This window comes from Trichechus manatus, unplaced genomic scaffold, assembly GCF_000243295.1.
Source record: "Trichechus manatus latirostris isolate Lorelei unplaced genomic scaffold, TriManLat1.0 scaffold00009, whole genome shotgun sequence".
In the NCBI taxonomy this organism is placed as follows: Eukaryota; Metazoa; Chordata; class Mammalia; order Sirenia; family Trichechidae; genus Trichechus; species Trichechus manatus.
The window spans coordinates 14,782,333-14,800,811 of NW_004443945.1; the positions used below are offsets into that span (position 1 = coordinate 14,782,333).

General features: G+C 39.4%; 1 protein-coding gene across 1 annotated transcript in view; it reads right to left on the reverse strand.

Annotated features, from left to right (window-relative positions):
- The window catches only part of FZD6 (frizzled class receptor 6), a 28,784-nt gene extending 14,866 nt beyond the window's left edge, over nt 1–13,918 (reverse strand). The window contains exons 1-2 of the mRNA XM_004370711.1: nt 13,817–13,918; nt 12,432–12,774 (exon numbers count right to left, since the gene is read on the reverse strand). Coding sequence (XP_004370768.1) covers nt 12,432–12,608 — 177 coding nt within the window. The 5' untranslated portion in view covers nt 12,609–12,774; nt 13,817–13,918. The remainder of the gene's footprint in view (nt 1–12,431; nt 12,775–13,816) is intronic.
- Nucleotides 13,919–18,479: the final 4,561 nt, after the last annotated feature.

Sequence of the window (18,479 nt, forward strand, 5' to 3'; positions counted from 1 at the left end):
ACTCAATAAATGTTAGTTATTGTGATGATTATACTTCAGAGAGTTCTGATAAATTCTGGGTAAACACGGTAGACTGACCACATATGTTTATCTCCTTTCCCTCCTCCTTACTCTGACAATAAAGATAAAAAAAGGTTCTAATTCATCAGGATAAAGTGAACAGGAGAGACTCCACTAGGTTAAGGATATAGATTTGGAAGTCATCAGTATAAAAACGATAATTGAAATAACTGAATGGAATTACCTAAGGAGAACATGCAAAGTACAAGAAAATGAAAATTCTAATTAGAGGGAAATGCACTGAACCTACATATTAACATCCTTTCTTTCCAAATGCCATTGAAATGAGAGAAAAGGTTTAACAATAAAAAACGAAATCCACAGCTGTACACACACACACCAAAAACAAAGGGGGTGGGGGTGGGGAGGAGGTATCATCAGTGAACTATAAACTGAGAAATTTCTGAAAGATAAAAAGAAGGGATGAGGTCTTCTGCTTTCAGCAATATGGCCAACTAAATATTAAAAAATGGTCTCCTGCCACAAAACATTCAGATTCTGGATAAATTATAACAAATACACTTTAAAATGCATTGCTGAGCACTGTACACACCTAATGAAATAGCTTTAAAATACATTTTGCAAAAAAATGACAAAAAGACAAGGAGAAATGAGCAATTCCATGATCATAATGAGAAGTTTCAACACATCTTCTTAGTAAATTAAAGGTCAAAAGCAGACAAAAAATTAATAATAGGAGATTTGATTAGAACACTACAATCAACAAGTCTGATTTAAAGGGCACATACAGAATCCCACACCCAACTATTAGAGAACTGCAGCCTTGGAGGATGTTGGGCCAGTGGAGAGTCCACCCTGTCCTGATGGGGAGGACCAAGTGACTGAGGAGGGAGGCCTGCGCAGTTGATGTACTATATCTCTCTCACATGAAAGATGCTCTGAGACCTGACCCTCTGCCCCTTAATAGGAACTGGTCGGAAAGCAAACAGCACAGCACTTTTCTCAATCTCCTCTATCCCACAGGCAGAGTGTCCTCCTCTGGGCCTGATGTGGGAAAACGGAGGCATGGGCAGGTGGCGCAATGGTTAAGTGCTCAGCTGCTAACCGAAAGGTCAGTGATGCGAACCAACCAGTGGTTCTACGGGAGAAAAGACCTGGCACTCTGCTCCCATAAAGATTACAGCCTAGGAAACCCTATGGGGCAGTTCTACTCTGTCATATAAGGTAACTATGAGTCAGAATTGACTCGACGGACACAACAATTTTTTTGCTTACTGTCCCAAATAAGCCTAGTTTCTAATTTTTTTGAGTGTCTGGTAATTAGACTCTGCAGTGGAGAAAATTAAAACAGACTGTGTTTAATTCTTCTAACTCAGAAGTCACTCTGTAACAGCATGACAGCACTTAAGAACTATTATTGTCCCATTCAATGGCAGGCAAAATGAAAAAAATACATGTACATTTGCTGTAGTAAAAAAATGTTCTTGAAGAGTAAACATGGCAAGTCATTTCCTTTCTTTAATTCTTCTAAAGTACCAACACTGGCTAATCCGATACTGTTGACGTTCATGCAATTTGCAGAATATAAATAAATCAGAGGTCAGGCAGGTAAATTTAAAAGTATATGACAATAGGGAGTAGTTGGGTAGCAGTTGCTACTTAAGTCCAACAGACTGTCATTTGGGAATGTAGACCCAGAATTGTCAGGTATTTCAATTGTTTGAAAGAAAACAATCTGGATTTTTATGTAAAATCTCCCAGTTTTTAAATTTTGTCAATTTAAGTTAAATATGTAAAACACTGTATGCACAGGACAAACGCGTTCAGGTCAGATCCACTGTGGGCCACCAATTTTCAAGTTCTGTTGCAGACTCTATTAATAGACTTAAAGAATTTTAGATTTGGAAGGGATCTGACAGAACTTTTAATGCAATTATTTTCAAAGTGTGTGTATAAATTCTGCCAAGGAACATTTCTTTAAATAATAGGTTACAGAGGAGCCTAATATAGTAAATAAATAAAAGCACAGCTGCTCTGGCTGAAAAGGAAGCCCTCCCTGTGGAACACCTCTCACTCTTTCTCTCCCCTACCATGACCTCAAAGCACCACCACAGATCAGTTTGAAAACCACTGACCAAACCCACAGACTACAAGTGAGAAAGGTGAAGTTGAGATATTAAATTTCTTACTGAAATTCAAACATCTAGCCTGAATTAGAATCCTGATGTCCTTATTCCTGATTCAATGCTATTTTTACTAGTACAAGCCCTGGTGGCACAGTGGTTAAGAGCTCAGCTGCTAACCAAAAGGTTGGCAGTTCCAATCCACCAGCCATTCCTTGGAAACCCTACGGGAGCAGTTCTAGCCTGTCCTATAGGTTGCTATGAGTTGGAATCGACTTGATGGCAACTTTTTTTTTTTTTTTTAATAGCTAATGACAATAAATCAAGAGTTTTGCTTTATGTAGCCCTTACTATAAGTTAGGCACTGTGCTTTTTCATATATCTTTACAACAACCCTGTGAGACAGATATTCTATCTCCACCTTGCAAACAAGGGAACTGAGGATCTGCGAGATTAAGCATTTTGAGTAGAGTTGCATAGCTAGTAAGTGGCGGAACCAGAATATGAACCTGGGTCTGTATCACTCCAGAGCACGGCCTCTTTAACCCTTACTCTATGCTGTCACCTACTCTCCCTGAAAACTACTCTTCCCCAAAGGGGAAGGAAAGATATCAAAAGAGGATCAGGAATCTTCTACATGAAAGAAATCCTTCAGTCTGAAAAAATAAGTGTTCGCAAGGCATGAAATCAATGACTGTAAGATCACTCAAGCTATGCTTATCACATTCCAGATGACGTCTGTACCTCTTGAAGCAGGTAGTTTTGGAACAAATAATTTTAGACCAAATAATAATACTTTAAATAACAGGTAGTCAGGTAATTATTGAACTCATCATCCCAATCAGTTGAAAACATAAACAGGATGAGCATTATTTCCCTAATCTTTTGAAGTAAAAATCTTTTATGCTCTTCTACAATATACCCTGGGTACCATTCTTAGAAACCAAACCTTGAAATGGAAAGACTGCTAACCTATCTCATTATGACATTTCTTATGCTCTTAATTTTATAGTCTGAATTCCATCATATTATTAAACTAGTATTTAGCATGATAAGTGCTATATAAACTGTGAATTAAGCAAAGATTCAAACTCCCTGGTCTCTTCAGTCTGTTCTCTTTCTTCTTCATTAGTGACAGATCTTCTCCAGTCTTCTCAGTAACCCAGTACCTTCATGATCTTGCTCACGAATTTCCCCTTTTCAAATTTAATTCCTAGAGATGGCTCAGAAACTCATGCAGTAACTAACCACAACATAAAGTGTCAGTTATGTTTTTGAAATTCTACCATTCAACAGTAACTAAAATAGTTCTCTTCTGATTACAGTTTTTGTGCTCAGAGAAATAAAAGGTGAGCTTCCTTAAGAAAATGGTCAGTCCCTGGCAGTAATTCAGTGGTAGTTACTACTAGTACTGGCAGGGATGAGGAAGATGATGACAATTAAGAAGGCAATTCACACCTCCATTCTGAAATTAGCCAGAGCAAAACAGTATATAAAAAACAAAAGGATAATAAGAAGAAAATACCTGGAGTTTTTTTTTATATACTCCTTCGTTGGAAATAATGCCAGCATTTTAATTCTGGTCCTAGCTCTGCCATTAACTACCTGCGCCACCTCTGGCAGATAATTTTCCATCTTTGAATCTCAAAGTATCCATCAGTAAAATGAGAACAATGAACTGCTGGATGATCTCTAAGGACACTTCTGGCTTTAAAAGTTTATGAAGAGGGTAGCAAAGACTTGATTGGCTGAGCTGGAGATTAATTTCAAAACAACTGTAGGAACAAGGTCCCTGGGTAGTGCCAATGGTTTGTGCTCAACTACTAACTAAAGGCTGGCCCTTAGAACCCACCCAGTGGCACTGCAAAAGAAAGGCCTGGTGATCTGCTTCCATAAAGATTAGAGCCAAGGAATTCTTATACAGCAGTCCTACTCTGTACACATGGACTTGCCATGAGTTGGTACTGACTCGATGTCAACAGGTTTACCATAATAGCATTTACCCAGGAAACTATAAATGATTGTTTGAATTGTTCTACTGCTAAGCACAGCTATTTAAAGAATACATTCATAAGCTCAGGAAATTACAATGAGTTGGGTTTGGGGTCCCACCAAGCTCTTTGTCAAAAGCCCATTTATTACCTCATCTCCAAAAGCCCACACTCCCAATTTCTGAAGCTACCAAGTTTGAATCTATAATCTCTGAGAAATATACCCACATCAGTATATCTTAGCTCCATCTAAAATTGTGTTCTTTCCTCCTTAATCAAGCACCCTAAAAGCCAATATAAATTAAGTGTCCTACAACTAGCATATAAGCCTTTTTTCCAAATTTGATTTTGACTTGACCCTCCCTGGACATGCTAGGATCCAACTCCAGTTATAGGTTGAGACATAAACATCTGTCATGTTTCTGAAGCATGAATCAGAATCTCACCAGTATATGGAAGCAAGCCACTTTACCAGTGAACAAGGCCAAGTTACTGCAAAGCATCTGATTCTCTGCTCAGGATTTTAGCTTTCTACTCATGGCAACATACAGAGTAATGAAGTGATAAAAGCTTATTTCTTGCTTTAAAATAGCACCAAAAATAAAGCCAAACTCTAGTGATGGTGACGAAAATTTAGAGGAAGTGAAGAAGTCTAAAAAGTGATTGGTCAAAAAGATTGACCTTAGCTAGACGGCCGACTCATTAAGAATCTAAAGAGATTTTTAAATGTTTTCCATTACATTTCCCAGAGCAAACAGTGTCAAAGTAGTTATGAAGGGTCTTGAGTAAATTCTTTAAGAATGTCACTGGACTACTGTATAAGAAAGAGGTACAAACTTTGCCACGTATTTTCATGAATGTGACCGATCTCAGGTAAGTTAGTTTCTTTAAAAAACGCAAAGCAGAGCCTAGAATACAAGCGAAGAAGAAAAAGCAGGAATTTGTCTATTTCCCTAATGGGAAAATAGTGGTTTTTGAAATATTTCTTGGCAGGGAGCATTAGAAATTTTTAATTATTTCTCTTAAAAGAGCTTTCCTTTGGAAATTAGACAAATATACATATTATCTTGTTGGTGCTACAAAAGAGTCTGTCCAGTGAAGAATCAATTAATTTCTTAATTTAAAAGCTGTAACTTTAAAAACTATGACTCTGGGAAAGCTACACATTCAGGTACACATTCAACAAACATCACTGAAGATATGACAAATGTAAAAACTAGAGTAATAAAGCTTCACTATCCGCATGCTACAGTCTCAAGGAAAGGAAATACCCACAGTCTTCCCATGGTCTGAAAGAACCACGTCCCTTTGTGGATAGGATCTCCCAAGGGCATAAGTGAAATACTCCAGACCATGGAATACCAAGGAGTGGCCTGCTAGGAACCAAGCACCTATCAGCAGTCTCCCAGGAGAAATATTGTCCTCTCTGCTCACTACAGGTCTACCCTTATTCTGCAGACCCGGAAGTAGTCAAAGATACTTTCCCTGCTACTCCAACAAAACATCAATAGCTTCCTTCAAGAATAGCTACAGATATTTTCTGATATTCTTCCCTGAAAGAAAAGAAGTTAATCACACTAAACATTTTCTTTCCTTGTCTAGAAAGTAAGGAGGAAAAGTGGTAATAGGAAGGGGTCCACTGGACCCTTCTAAACGCCGAAAAATGACAATGTTTAAAAATCACTCACTGCCCAAGGGCAAAGAGATTTTTTCTTAAAAGTTTGTCTATCCAGTTTGTTTGTTTATCCCTTTATTTTCAAATGAACAGAGAAATTTTAGTAGTACATATTAACAGGTGGAAGGGAAAAGGTTTTTTTTGGCTCCCTTCCCTTTAGCCTGTTTAAAAGTGGAAGACCACATGCTGTTCCAAACAATACATGACTTTGCTTTTGCCTCGAGCTCAATGAAGACAATTCAAAAAGAAAAATACAATATTCCTGTTTCCTTTTTCCCTACATCAGTCTCAGCATTTTCTGGATAAAATCAGTCTCTCAAGGGAGGTCAACCTCACAATTTGAGAAACAATGCTCTAGATATGGAACAAAAAGGAACATAATGGAAACCAGAATCCATTTGTTTTTCCACTTGGGAGAGTTAAACTGTACCACATCCTTTTTATTACAAAGCCAAGTTGCTATTCAGAATCATAAATTAACTCTTTGTAATACAAATAACTTCAGGTTCAGAAAATATAACAAGGCAAAAAACCACAGTCCAATATTTCAAGCACTGTCTGAAACAAAATTTCAGTTCAACTAAAGAACTAGGATATCTCAGCCAGATCTTTTTGGTTTGTGATAAAGAAACCTGACTTTAAAAAATTTATGTGGATTAAAAGCTTGTGAGCGGCCATCTAAGATATCCCACTGGTCTCACCCCGTCAGGATTAATGGAGGATGAAGAAAACCAAACACACAGAAAAACTAGTCCAAAGGACTAATGGACCACAAGTGCCACAGCCTCCCCCTGACTGAGTCCAGCACAATTAGGTGGTACCTGACTACCAACACTGACAGCTCTGACAGGGGTCACAATAGAGGGTCCCGGACAGAGCTAGAAAAAAAATGTAGAACAACATTCTAACTCACAAAAAAAGACCAGACTTACTGGCCTGACAGAGACTGTAGAAACCCTGAGAGTATGCCCCCCAGACACCCTTTTAGCTCAGTAATGAAGTCACTCCTAAGGTTCACCCTTCAGCCAAAGATTAGACAGGCCCATAAAATGAAACGAGAATAAAGGGGCACACCAGCCTAGAAGGCAGGAGGGGACAGGAAAGCTGTTAATAGGGAACCTAAGGTCGAGAAGGTAGTGTTGATATGTCATGGGGTTGGTAACCAGTGTCACAAAACAATATATATACCAATTGTTTAATGAGAAGCTAGTTTGTTCTGTAAACCTTCAACTAAAGGACAATTAAAAAAAAATTATGTGGAAAATAAATGACATACAACTCAGGTAACATATTAATGAGAATACACAATAATATTTATTATTTATTAGGTGCTATATTATTCTTAAGAACACTTTTAAGTACTTCAAACCAATGGTTGGCAAACAACAGTCCATGGGCTAAACCCAGCCCAGTGCCTTTTTTTGTAAAGTTAGTTGTATTGAAACAACTATGCTCATTTGTTTACATACTGTCTATGGCTACTTTCATGCTACAACTGCAGAGTTGAATAGCTGTGACAGGGACTGAATGGCCTGCAAAGCTGAAAATATTTAATGTTTGGTCCTTTACAGAAAAAGTGTGCCAACCCCTGCTCTAAACCAGTGGGTACCAATTTTAATTTTCATAAGAAACAACTGGATAGCTTGATAAACCATAGTTTCCTGGGTCTTCTCTCCAGAAAAGTTGTAGTAGGTTGGGGTGGGTTCCATGAGCTTGCATTTCTAATAAGCTCACTGGTCTATGAACTAAACTTTGAGAACCACTCTCTAAACCATTTCATACAATCACAGATAAATAACGACCACAAATGCCTAAACTGTATAAAATAGACTAGCATTCACATAAAACGAAAACTGAGGCATAAAGAGGAGTAAGACAGATCTCTTGACTTATACTGAATTCCTAAAACGACAACTGGTTGCTGTTATCAACAGGTAATTCTTCAGCCCCTCATCCTAACACCAATTCACAGTGAACAGTGGAAATTCAGTTTGGGTCCAGCAGGATCCAAATGCAGTTGGTCTGGAGGTATAAAACCCAATCTGTTCTTTAGAGAATCTGTAAAACACATTTTTAGTAAAAGTCAAATTATATGGACTATAAACTTAAGTAGTGAAGTACAATGTTTGAAAAAAATCTGATATATATAGTTTATTATCCCATATGGTCCTAATTTCTATATAATTCCATTTAAATATAAATGTTTAAAAATAAAATTCTTTAAATAAATTCTGACACACATGCATAGAGCTAATATGGGAAAGAGGATGAAGGTTGTCAACTGATATATCTCATTAGAACCAGGCTTGAGCAGAACCAAAAAATATGTTATATAAACTACCTAAAAATATTAGAATGTATGAAGGTAAGGATTTGGGGGGCAAAATTTCCTTGCTGATTTGTTAGGACAGGAACTACCACCTTTTTTCTTTATTCAGTCTTTATTAAACATTTGCAATGCTCAAAGGTACTATACTAGGCATTAGGGTTAGAGACAAATGAACACTATGCCTGCCTTCACCAAGCTCACAAACTAGTGAGACATGTGAATAACTGCAATAAAGCCTGATAAGAACAGTCATATATACTAAGTACTATAAAAGTATATGCATCTCTGGGTAGCACAAAAGGTGACTATTAACTGAAAGGTTGGCGGTTCTAATCCACCCAGCAGCACTGCAAAAGAAAGGCCTGGCAATCTGCTTCTGTAAAGATTACAGCCAAGAAAACCCTATGGAGCAGTTCTACTCTGTAACATACGGGGTCGCCATGAGTAAGCATCTACTTGATGCAAATGGGTATATGGGTATAAGAGTATACAGGAGTGAGTCGATTAAATATGCTTGGGAGAAAGGTGAAAGAAGGCTTCATGAAGCACAAAGATTGCTTTACCTGAGAATTGAAGGAATGGAACAGATGAAGAAGGGTAGTCAGAGGGCACACCAGGCAGACGGTCTAACTGTGCAAAGGTATGGAGGTGAGAGAGAGTGATATGGATTTGCATTCTATAAGTAGATCAGTATGGCTGAAGCAGAGTGTGCAATGTAGGAAGGGGCAAGGTGGGAGGCTGGCCAGGCAGGCAGGATCCCACAAGAACCTTGGGTCCACGCTGGAGTCTTTATTTTTCAAGCTTTAGGAAACTGGTGAAGAAGTCTAACCCTAAAGTAGACTGTGAAGGTTCACATTATAATAAAATCATTTTGGCACCAGAAGAGGGGAGAGACGCCAGGCACAGAGATTGGTAAAGATTTTATTTTTGATCTAAAAATTCTGACCAGATTTTGTACCCAAGGCACATATTAGAGTGGAAAAAAGTAGAAGAGCTTAATAGACGGGGGGAAAGTCACCCACTTCAATTTTTATCTAGATGACATTTGCACAGAAGTAGCAAAGACTGAAATGAACACATTCTGAACCTTAGGAAACATTTCCCTGCTTATCCAATAAAGTCAGGGGTCAAAAAAAAAAAAAAAAACAGAGATGACCTTATGGCCCATGTTGAGAGAGAAGACTGTGTTCAGATGATAGTGCTCAGATCTTGAGCAAATCGTAACTTCCCTGGAACTCAGTTTCTTCATCTATATAAGTGAGATGTTCAGGAGTTCTTAATCTGAGCCATAAATAGAAGTGTATTTCAATATAATCAGCCAATTATAATCCTATGCTTTTTTATATAATCCTATGTAAATCCTTTGTAATCCTATGCATTTATTTAATTTTAAACATTAAATTTAAAAATATTATTTTGAGAATGACTCAATGGCACAAAAGAGGTTAAGAAGCCCTGAATGATCTTTAGGGTCACTTCCAATTTTCGAATTAGAAGATTTTGGACATTTAATACAGGAACTAAAAAAAAAAAAAAATGCTGCTGGCTAAGGACAAATAGGGATGGAGCAACAGGGAGAGTACAATACTACAAATCAAAAAAATTATATATATAGGGATTAAAAGTCTGGCCTAAGTTGGTATTATTTTGCCTTTCCATTTTCCTGTCTGTCCTTTTCTCATTTTGTATATTTAGGTTAATGCTGGTATTAAACAACTGCTTGATGACTTTTCTTCTTTTGTATCCCTAACCCTACTGAAGTATGATATATTTATAGAATAAAACTTCTAAGCAGTAAAGGCTATGAGAATGCTTAGTATGAGTAAGATTATACAAAGAGAATAGTAATGTTAGCAGTCAGATAAAGGAGGTAAGAATAAATGCTTCTGGATAATTTCCAGACATAAAACCACCCGGGAAAGAAGTTAAGTGACTTAAAAAAAAATATATATATATGTGTGTGTGTGTGTTTATCTTAAAAATATATAAATATATATGTGCATGTATATGTGTATCTAGAGCCCTGGTTGCACAGTGGTTAAGAGCTCAACTGCTAACCAAAAGGTTGGCAGTTCAAATCCACCATCCACTCCTTGGAAACCCTATGGGGCACTTCTACTCTGTCCTATAGGGTCACTATGAGTCGGAATCGATGGCAGTGGATTTTCTGGTATGTGTATCTTAAACATACATACATATATATATTTTTAGTCAGAACAATTGGTTTTTAGAAGACATGTGTGAAATAAAAACTAGTTCTAACCATCCTACAATTACAGGCATTTAATAGCAGAGATGTCTCTCTCTCCTACCTTTATAATGGTATTCTATGATAAGGAACTCAGTCTAAATGATCTGAATTTATAAGATCAGTGTTAACATTCAAATTGAAATTGTATGTAGCTACTACTCAAAAAGAAAACCAGATTTTTTTTTTTAAAAAAAAACACATTTTAAAGAATACTGTAAGACATGAATTATAGAACATGTATTCACATGAGAGAAAGTGTGAATGGATAATTATTTCTTGAAGGTATTCCAACTACATACTTTGATCAGACTCAAACATCAACATGGTTCTGAATAATAAGTAAAGTCTTACCACAACATATGTTCACTGTTCAAAATGACATCCTGCACTGGTTTGAAAAGCCACCAAAAGATTTGGTGTTGTGTGCTGTTGACTCCAACTCATACTGACCCTACAGGACAGAGCAGAACTACCCCATAGGGTTTCCTAAGCTGTAATCTTTACGGCAGCAGGCTGCTACATCTTTCTCCCGAGGAGCGGCTGGTGGGTTCGAACCCTGACCTTTTGATTAGTAGCCGAGTACTGAACCACTGCACCACCAGGACTCCTTATACCAAAAGATTACAATGATATAATCCGTGATATCCTCTAAAAGGCCTACTTAGTCTTTAAAAGCCCTCCTATTATAGACAAGAGCCCACGGTGTAGTAGTCAGACAACTATTCAAATGAAAAACAATGAAAGACTTACAATGCTGCAAACCAAATCTAGTCAGTTTTTTAAGTGGTGTTTTTATTAGAATTTTAGGCATTTCACCTCTTATAAACTACCCGAGGGGAAAAAAGCCGTTACCACCCTTGAGCAGTTTTTCTGAAGAAAACTACAAAAACAACACATTTACCTCCTGCCTTTTACTGGACTTCTCAGCCTTACAGATCTGCAGGGGAGGGCAGGTTCCTGTCTCTACAAGTAGCTCTTTCTTCCCACACTTCCCTAACATCTGCATATCTCTAAACCAGAGCAGGTAACTGAGGTACCTAAGGCAATCTATAGTGTTACTTGCTCCTCCCCTGAGATACAGTTTAACAAGTATCTTAGAAAGAATACTCAAGTACTATGCTTAAAAACCAAAGTCACTTTTCACAAGAGACAGGGCTTTGAACCAGTTGGTTCTGGTTCGAACCCCTGCTGAAAATTTGCATTTCTAACAAATTCCCAGGCGATGCTAATGCTGCTGGTTAGGGACCCATTCTGAGAATCACTGGTAGAGCCGTGGTTCTCAAAATTTATTATACATAAGAATCACCTGGAAACCCTGGTGGCCTAGTGGTTAAGAGCTACGTTGCTAACCAAAAGGTCAGCAATTCAAATCTACCAGGCACTCTTTGGAAACTCTGTTGGGGCAGTTCTACTCTGTCCTATAGAGTCGCTATGAGTTGGAACTGACTCAATGGCAACAGGTTTAGTTTTGTTTAAGAATCACCTGGGGATCCTGCTAAATGTAGATTCTGATTCAGTATATCTGAGGTGGAAATGCAATTTCTCAGCAGGGTTTGAACTGGAACGAACGGGTTTGAAGCCCTATAAGAGACTCCGTATAGCCCCCAAATCTCCCAGTAATTTGCTTCAGAAAAGCCAAGTGAACATTACAACTACTTATAAGAAAATACGTAAATTTCTTCACTTTTAGTCAAGGCAAGATAAATTGTACGTTCAATGAATTTAGAAAAAATCAGAATTTGCATTTTTTTGGAGGAACAACCATAATAAATTCAACAAAACAAAAATATTTGCCAGGAGCAAGATACTTTAAAAATCATTCATAACTACGCTTTATAAAATGAGCTTTAACTAAATGGAGGTCTCAAATGTACACCAAATGTACGTTAGTAGAGAATTTCATTTTCAAAAGGGTTTATTCAAAATATGACTTATACACAACTTAAAGAAGTTTCTCACTATGTTAAAAAAGTCACATCTATAGTTTATTCCAGAACTGAACATAAATTATTTTTCTATAAAGGTCTGAAGAATTACTCACCTCCATTACCTTAGCAGCAGTACCCTGGTCATAATGACCCATCAGATTAGGGAAAAATGTCATATTGTAGGCCATTTTCATACACCTGGGAACAGTAATTGGTTCACAGGTGAAGAGACTGTGCCCTCTTGTGAGGGGCAGAAAAATACACGACAACAAAAATGTAAACATCTCCATTTTCTTCAAATTCCTGATTTTACCACATGGCTTGGATTAATCTTTATGTTCTCGGATTAATCTTTATGTTCTCAGAAGACTGCCATCCAAATACAAAATGTTCAGATTCCTCATTTCATCATTTTGAAAGAAGCTGTTTTCCTGAAATTTAGTTCTGGGTCAATTACTGTAAAAACAACCAAGAGGGTGTATCAGTAACATTTGTCAAAAACTCAAATATGGACATAAAAGAGCAGCTAAGATTTTCACCCTAGGTAACTAGCACTGGAAAAACGATGGAAAATTCCATCCTACCGAGATACTCTTCCACCTGCTTTGGCATAAAATACAGCACTTGCTGAGAAAGTACTATCTCTAGGGAGATTTGTTCTATGCTGTGAGGATCACAGTGTAAACAGGGGGCATAAGATGAGTGAAAGAAAGAAAAAGGAATACTGGGGATTAGGAATACGTGAAAAAAGGATGAACAGAATCAAAATCTAAGGGCCTCTATTGGAAATCATATTAAGCCTGAGAAAACCGAGGCCCAGGAAAATGTCTTAAGCCCTGAGGAATTCTTAGAGACTATTTAAAGGCTCTAAAAAGCCAGTTTTGGTGGCAGTCTTCTGGGGATATACTTTTCCTGTTTTTCAAAAGGACAATTAGAGGGAGACTTCCAGGATTTCTTCTGCGGAGAAGCGAAATGGTAGTTTTCATGAGCTCCAGTGTAGTGATCCCGCAGAAAGGGAAAATGAGCAAATCTGTCCTGGGAGGGTGACGCGGTTCCTCTGGGGTAGGAAGGCCGTGGGCCCAAATTACGAATACTACCCCCCCACCCCCACCCCGCACACACACACACGCACCTGGTCCTAGTCTTTCAGCGCTGGGGAGGGTAGGCCGCCCCACACCTGGGCACCTGTCCCGGGCCCAAAGCTGCGTCCCTGCCGCAGTCAGGGATCCAGCATCGCCTTTCAGGAGCTGGCTCCAACTTCGGAGGAAACTTCGGCGAGTGCCGACTGTCCTGCCGCCGCCTCTCTGGCACCTGTGGCTCCTCTTGCGCCGCCACCCCAGCTCGGACGGAGCTCCCAGCCGGCCCGCAGCCCCCCGGGCCCGGGCCTTCCTCCCTACCCTGGTCGCGGCCCCAGCTCACCCGCACCACTAGGGGCCCGGGCCGCCCCACACCCGCCCGACTGCCGCCACCGGTCCAGTAGGGACCGGAGGAGCCTCACCTCGGGCGGCAGTCGAAGGCCGCTCTCCTTCCCCGCCCCCGTCCAGCCTATCGTACCCGGCGGCCTCAGACGGTTTCGGGGAGTGTCCGGGACACGAGCCGCCGCCGGAGCCACTCGGGTCGCCAGAGCTGAGCGATCCCGCGAGACTGCGCCGCCAGGTCGGACGGGCAGGTCCCGGCTCGCGGCGGCGCCGGAACGTGCCCTCCACCCAGGCCCCGCCTCCGCTGCGCGGCAGGACCTGTGTGAATGGTGTCGGGAGTGCTGGAGGTCAGTCTACGCGACCGGGAGTTCCCCTCCACCTTTGCTGTTTGTTACGGTTCCTGAAGCACAAGGTTGTATCCTATCTCGCCCTCTGGGTCCGGAGGGGGTTAGCCTAGTAAGAATTTTAGAAGTTCTTGGTGGTCCTCAAAATAAAGCCTCCTATAAAAGAGCCCATTTCATTTCGGTTTTCAGGAGCTGGGAGTTCTTAAACAGGGCCGATTTGCTCTGTATAGTCACTTGCCCAAGTAGTCTGTGTTGGAAAGCAGAGGTAGACTTACCTTCCTGGGTAACTGTCCTCAAAAACCCTTTTATTAACTTGGGGATCTGATCACTAACTTACAGGAGCCTAGGTGTCACAATACTTAAGCGCTGGGCTGCTAACCGAAAGGTGGATGATTCCAACCCAAAATCCAGTCAGCAGGAGAAAGATGTGGCAGTCTGCTTCTGTAAAGAGTACAGCCTTGGAAACCCCAAGGGGCAGTTCTACCCTGTCCTATAGAGTCGCTATGAGTCGGAATTGACTCCACAGCAGTGGGTTTGTTTCGGGTTTTTGGAATCTCTACGGAAGCAGACTGCCACGTCTTTCTTCCGCAGAGGGGCTGGTGGGTTCCAACTGCTGACCTTTCGGTAAGTGCTGTTAAAACATGGGGGCAGGGGAGGGGGGTGGGGGACAGGGAAGTGGCATATAACTTAGTTTGTTGCCGGATGGGAGTGTTATGGGCTTTGGGAAGATTCAAGGTAGGGCTTACCAGAAGAGGCAATACTTGATTTGAATACTAAAAGATTACAAGTGAGGGGGATGACAGGGGAAGAAGGAGAGAGAGAAGGGAGGACGTTCAAACAGAACGGATAGTAGATGCAGTGAGGTCATGCTTTGAAGACTCCAGCAATAAAGGATATTTAAATGAAATCATACACTATGTAGCCTTTCGTGCCAGGCTTCTTCTATTTAGCATGTTTTCAAGGTTTATCTATGTCATAGCATTCCTTTTTATGCCTGAATAATATTCCATCTTATGGATATACCACATTTGTTTATCCATTCATCAGTTGTTGGACATTTGGCTAACACTTTTTGGCTATCATGGACAATGCTGCTATGAACATTCATGTACAAATTTTGTGGAACATATGTTTTCAATTTTCTTGGCTTTCGCGATGGGAGAAGAGAACATACTTTATTTAGCAGTTTGTTACCTTGATTTATGACTTTTAGCTATTTAGACATATAGTACTTTCCAAGGGGCCCTGGTGATGCAATGGTTAAGCACTCGGCTGTTAACAGAAAGGTTAGCGATTCAAATCCACCAGCGGCTTCACAGGAGAAAAGACCTAGCAATCTTCTCTCATAAAGATTATAGCCTAGAAACCCCCCTGGGGCAGTTCTCCTCTGTCCTGTAGGGTCTCTATGAGTCGGAATCAACTTGATGGCACCCAACAACAACAATAATAGTGCTCTCCTTTGTGCTGGTGCCTGGGTCTTGCACACATACTGGGGGCAGGCCTACTTGTGACAGCTGACCTGACGGTGAGGCATCAGGGATTCGAGGAGCAAAGAGCAGTAGGGTAGCCCCAGCTGGAGGAGGCTAGGCTAAGCTGAGGCATAGAACAGAACAGATGAAAAGAGAGCAACTTGTGAGGAAAGCGGTCACAACAGCTGCATAGGCCCTTTTCCTGCTGAAATCCTCTCTTAAACTCTTCTTTGCCTAGTCCTTGGAAGCTTTACCCAGGGCTCCAGTCCCTCAAAGTGACATTCATGAAGTTGATCATGCAATGACTTAATTTAGGGGAGTCTGTGAACATAGCATGAAGGATAGCCTTCATTTAAAAACTAAGTCTCAGTTGAAGTACATTCTTGTGGCTCCGTGCTCTAAAAGCTAATTGCTGTAGTGTTTGTGGCATGGTAATTAACCTTTTAATATGCTATGCTTGTATCCATTATGGCTGGCCAGAAATGATACACCTTCTAATTACTACCTCCAGTATTACTAAAACGCCAAAAATTTCAGTGCAGTAGTAACATGACACTGCAGGAAAGAGCCACATTTTTAAATGACAGTTTGATGTATAAGATGGCCTTTTTGGAGCTCTGGTATCATCATTTTCAAATAGATTCAGAATGCTAGATAAAAACAGCTTCAGCTCTACCAGCACTTTGAGTTACATTTTGTGTCTGTGAGTTTATCCTGCTTGGTTTTGTTTTTGGTGGCTTTAATACCAACCATCTGGTTGTCTTTAATATTTTACATCTTGTCATTTTTCTCTAGCAAAACAGCCATATTAAGTCAAATATTAGAAGTAGTATTTTTCCCTGAAGCTTTTAGCATATAAAAAATGCTTTCTTGCCTCAAATTTACTGATTTAGCCAATAATTACTTTCCTTTAACACGCAAAACCAGCTTCATACCTAATTGTGCATCACAGGCTAATGACTACATGTGATTTTTAAAAATGCCTTAAAAACAAATGAGATAAGTATGCATTATAGTGATAAGTGAAGGAAAACATGGAATTAAATTTTTAGAGACAGTGGAATTAGAGAAATATTACTATTTTTACAGTCTGATAGAAAAGAGTTTATTGAAGAGGTAGGATTTTGGGAGCTACTTGAAAAAAAAATTATTGAGAGATCTTGGTGTTCCAGACATGGTATGTGGATTGGGAAATAGCTTAGAGGTGGCAGTGGGATAATTTAATACAATGGATCTTGTGGATTGTGTCTTGAAGGACAGAGCCAGAGTTATCATGAAGTTAAAAGCTTAAGCTTCAGCGACCTTTCCAAGTCTCTATCTAATTTTATATTTGAAATGTTACATTTTTTTTTTAAAAAAGGTCCACCAAATTGTGTAAATATCAAGTCCCTCATAATCAAAATTCAATCTTCTTGAAAGAAGGAAAATAAAATAGTGGAGGCCAGGGAAATGGGGTAACTCAGGTGGGCTTTGAGACACTAACATTTAAAAGAGTTGAGTTGATTTTCTGTAGGAAAGGGGAAATGGCTGAACGGGAGGCTGCCGACTAATGTTTTTATTTATAAACCTTGTAGAACTAGTTAACTCTTGTATATATAACTTTCACAAAACTTCAAACTAACTGTCTTAGTTACTAGTTACTGTAAAAGAAATACCACAAGTGGATGGCTTTTACAAACAGCAGTTTATTCTCCAACAGTTTATGAGGCTAGAAGTCCAAATTCAGGGAGCCAGTTCTAAGCGAATGCTTTCTCTATCAGCTCTGAAGGAATTGTCTCTTCAGCTTCTGCTTCCTGGTTCCTTGGAGATCTCGATGTGTCTTGGCATCTATCTTACCCCGTCTCTCCTCCTAGCTTGCTTGTTTAATCTCTTTGATATCTCAGAAGAGATTGACTCAAAACATACCCTACACTCATCCTAACTCATTAACGTAACAAAGACAACCCATTCCCAAATGGGATTATAACCATAGGCATAGAGGTTAGAATTTACAACACATATTTTGGGGAGACACAGTTCAATACATAACACTAACTCCTTCCTTCCTTTGTTCCTTCGTTTGTTCCTTCCTTCCTTCTCCCTTCTCTCCCCCTTCCCTCCCTTCTTTCCTTGGAAATGGAGCACCTGGCAGTAACAGGGACATACAAGTTCTTTGTTGTGGTGATCTTCAAACCATGGTAAGTCCTACCAGTCTATCTCCCTCCATTCCTTCCTTCCATCTAGATACACTTGCTGCCATGGGACAGTTCATGGGAAAAGGAAATTCTTCTCCATCCCTACTCAGAAAGTACTAATGGATCCCTGAAAGATCACCACTTATTAAGGACTCAGCCTAGCCTATCACCCTCTTCATTAAAAATGCAGAATTCCTTTATTTTCCTCTCCTATGGGCTGGATTTTTTCCCCCATGACCCCATATTCTGAAAGTAGAAATACTCAAGGTAGATTCAGCCTTCAAATAAATCTACTAATGAACAACCAAAACCATAACAAATCAATTATTTTGTTTCTTTTTAAATGTAATTTTGAATTTCATTTTTAATTTTAAAAACTTTCATTTTTAATTTAAAAAATGGCTCTTACTTACAGGACTGTACATTTGCTCAAATTGAATAAATTATCATCTTAAGGATGGTATTTTACTAAAAAATGGAGAAAGATGATTTAAACAAGAATCTCATGAATAAATTATTTCTATTTTAGTATAAACTCCAGGCAGAATAAATGTTATATTTTAATTTGATTACTGAATCCATTATAGCATAAACAATAGTAATAGAATTACATGGGCAATTCAACAACTAGAGACATCTGAGATTGTAAAAGCCATTCTGTATGCATACTATAGTAATACAACAAATATGAAAGTCTCCCTATTTGCAGATGATACGATCCTATACATAGAGAACCCCAAAGATTCTACAAGAAAA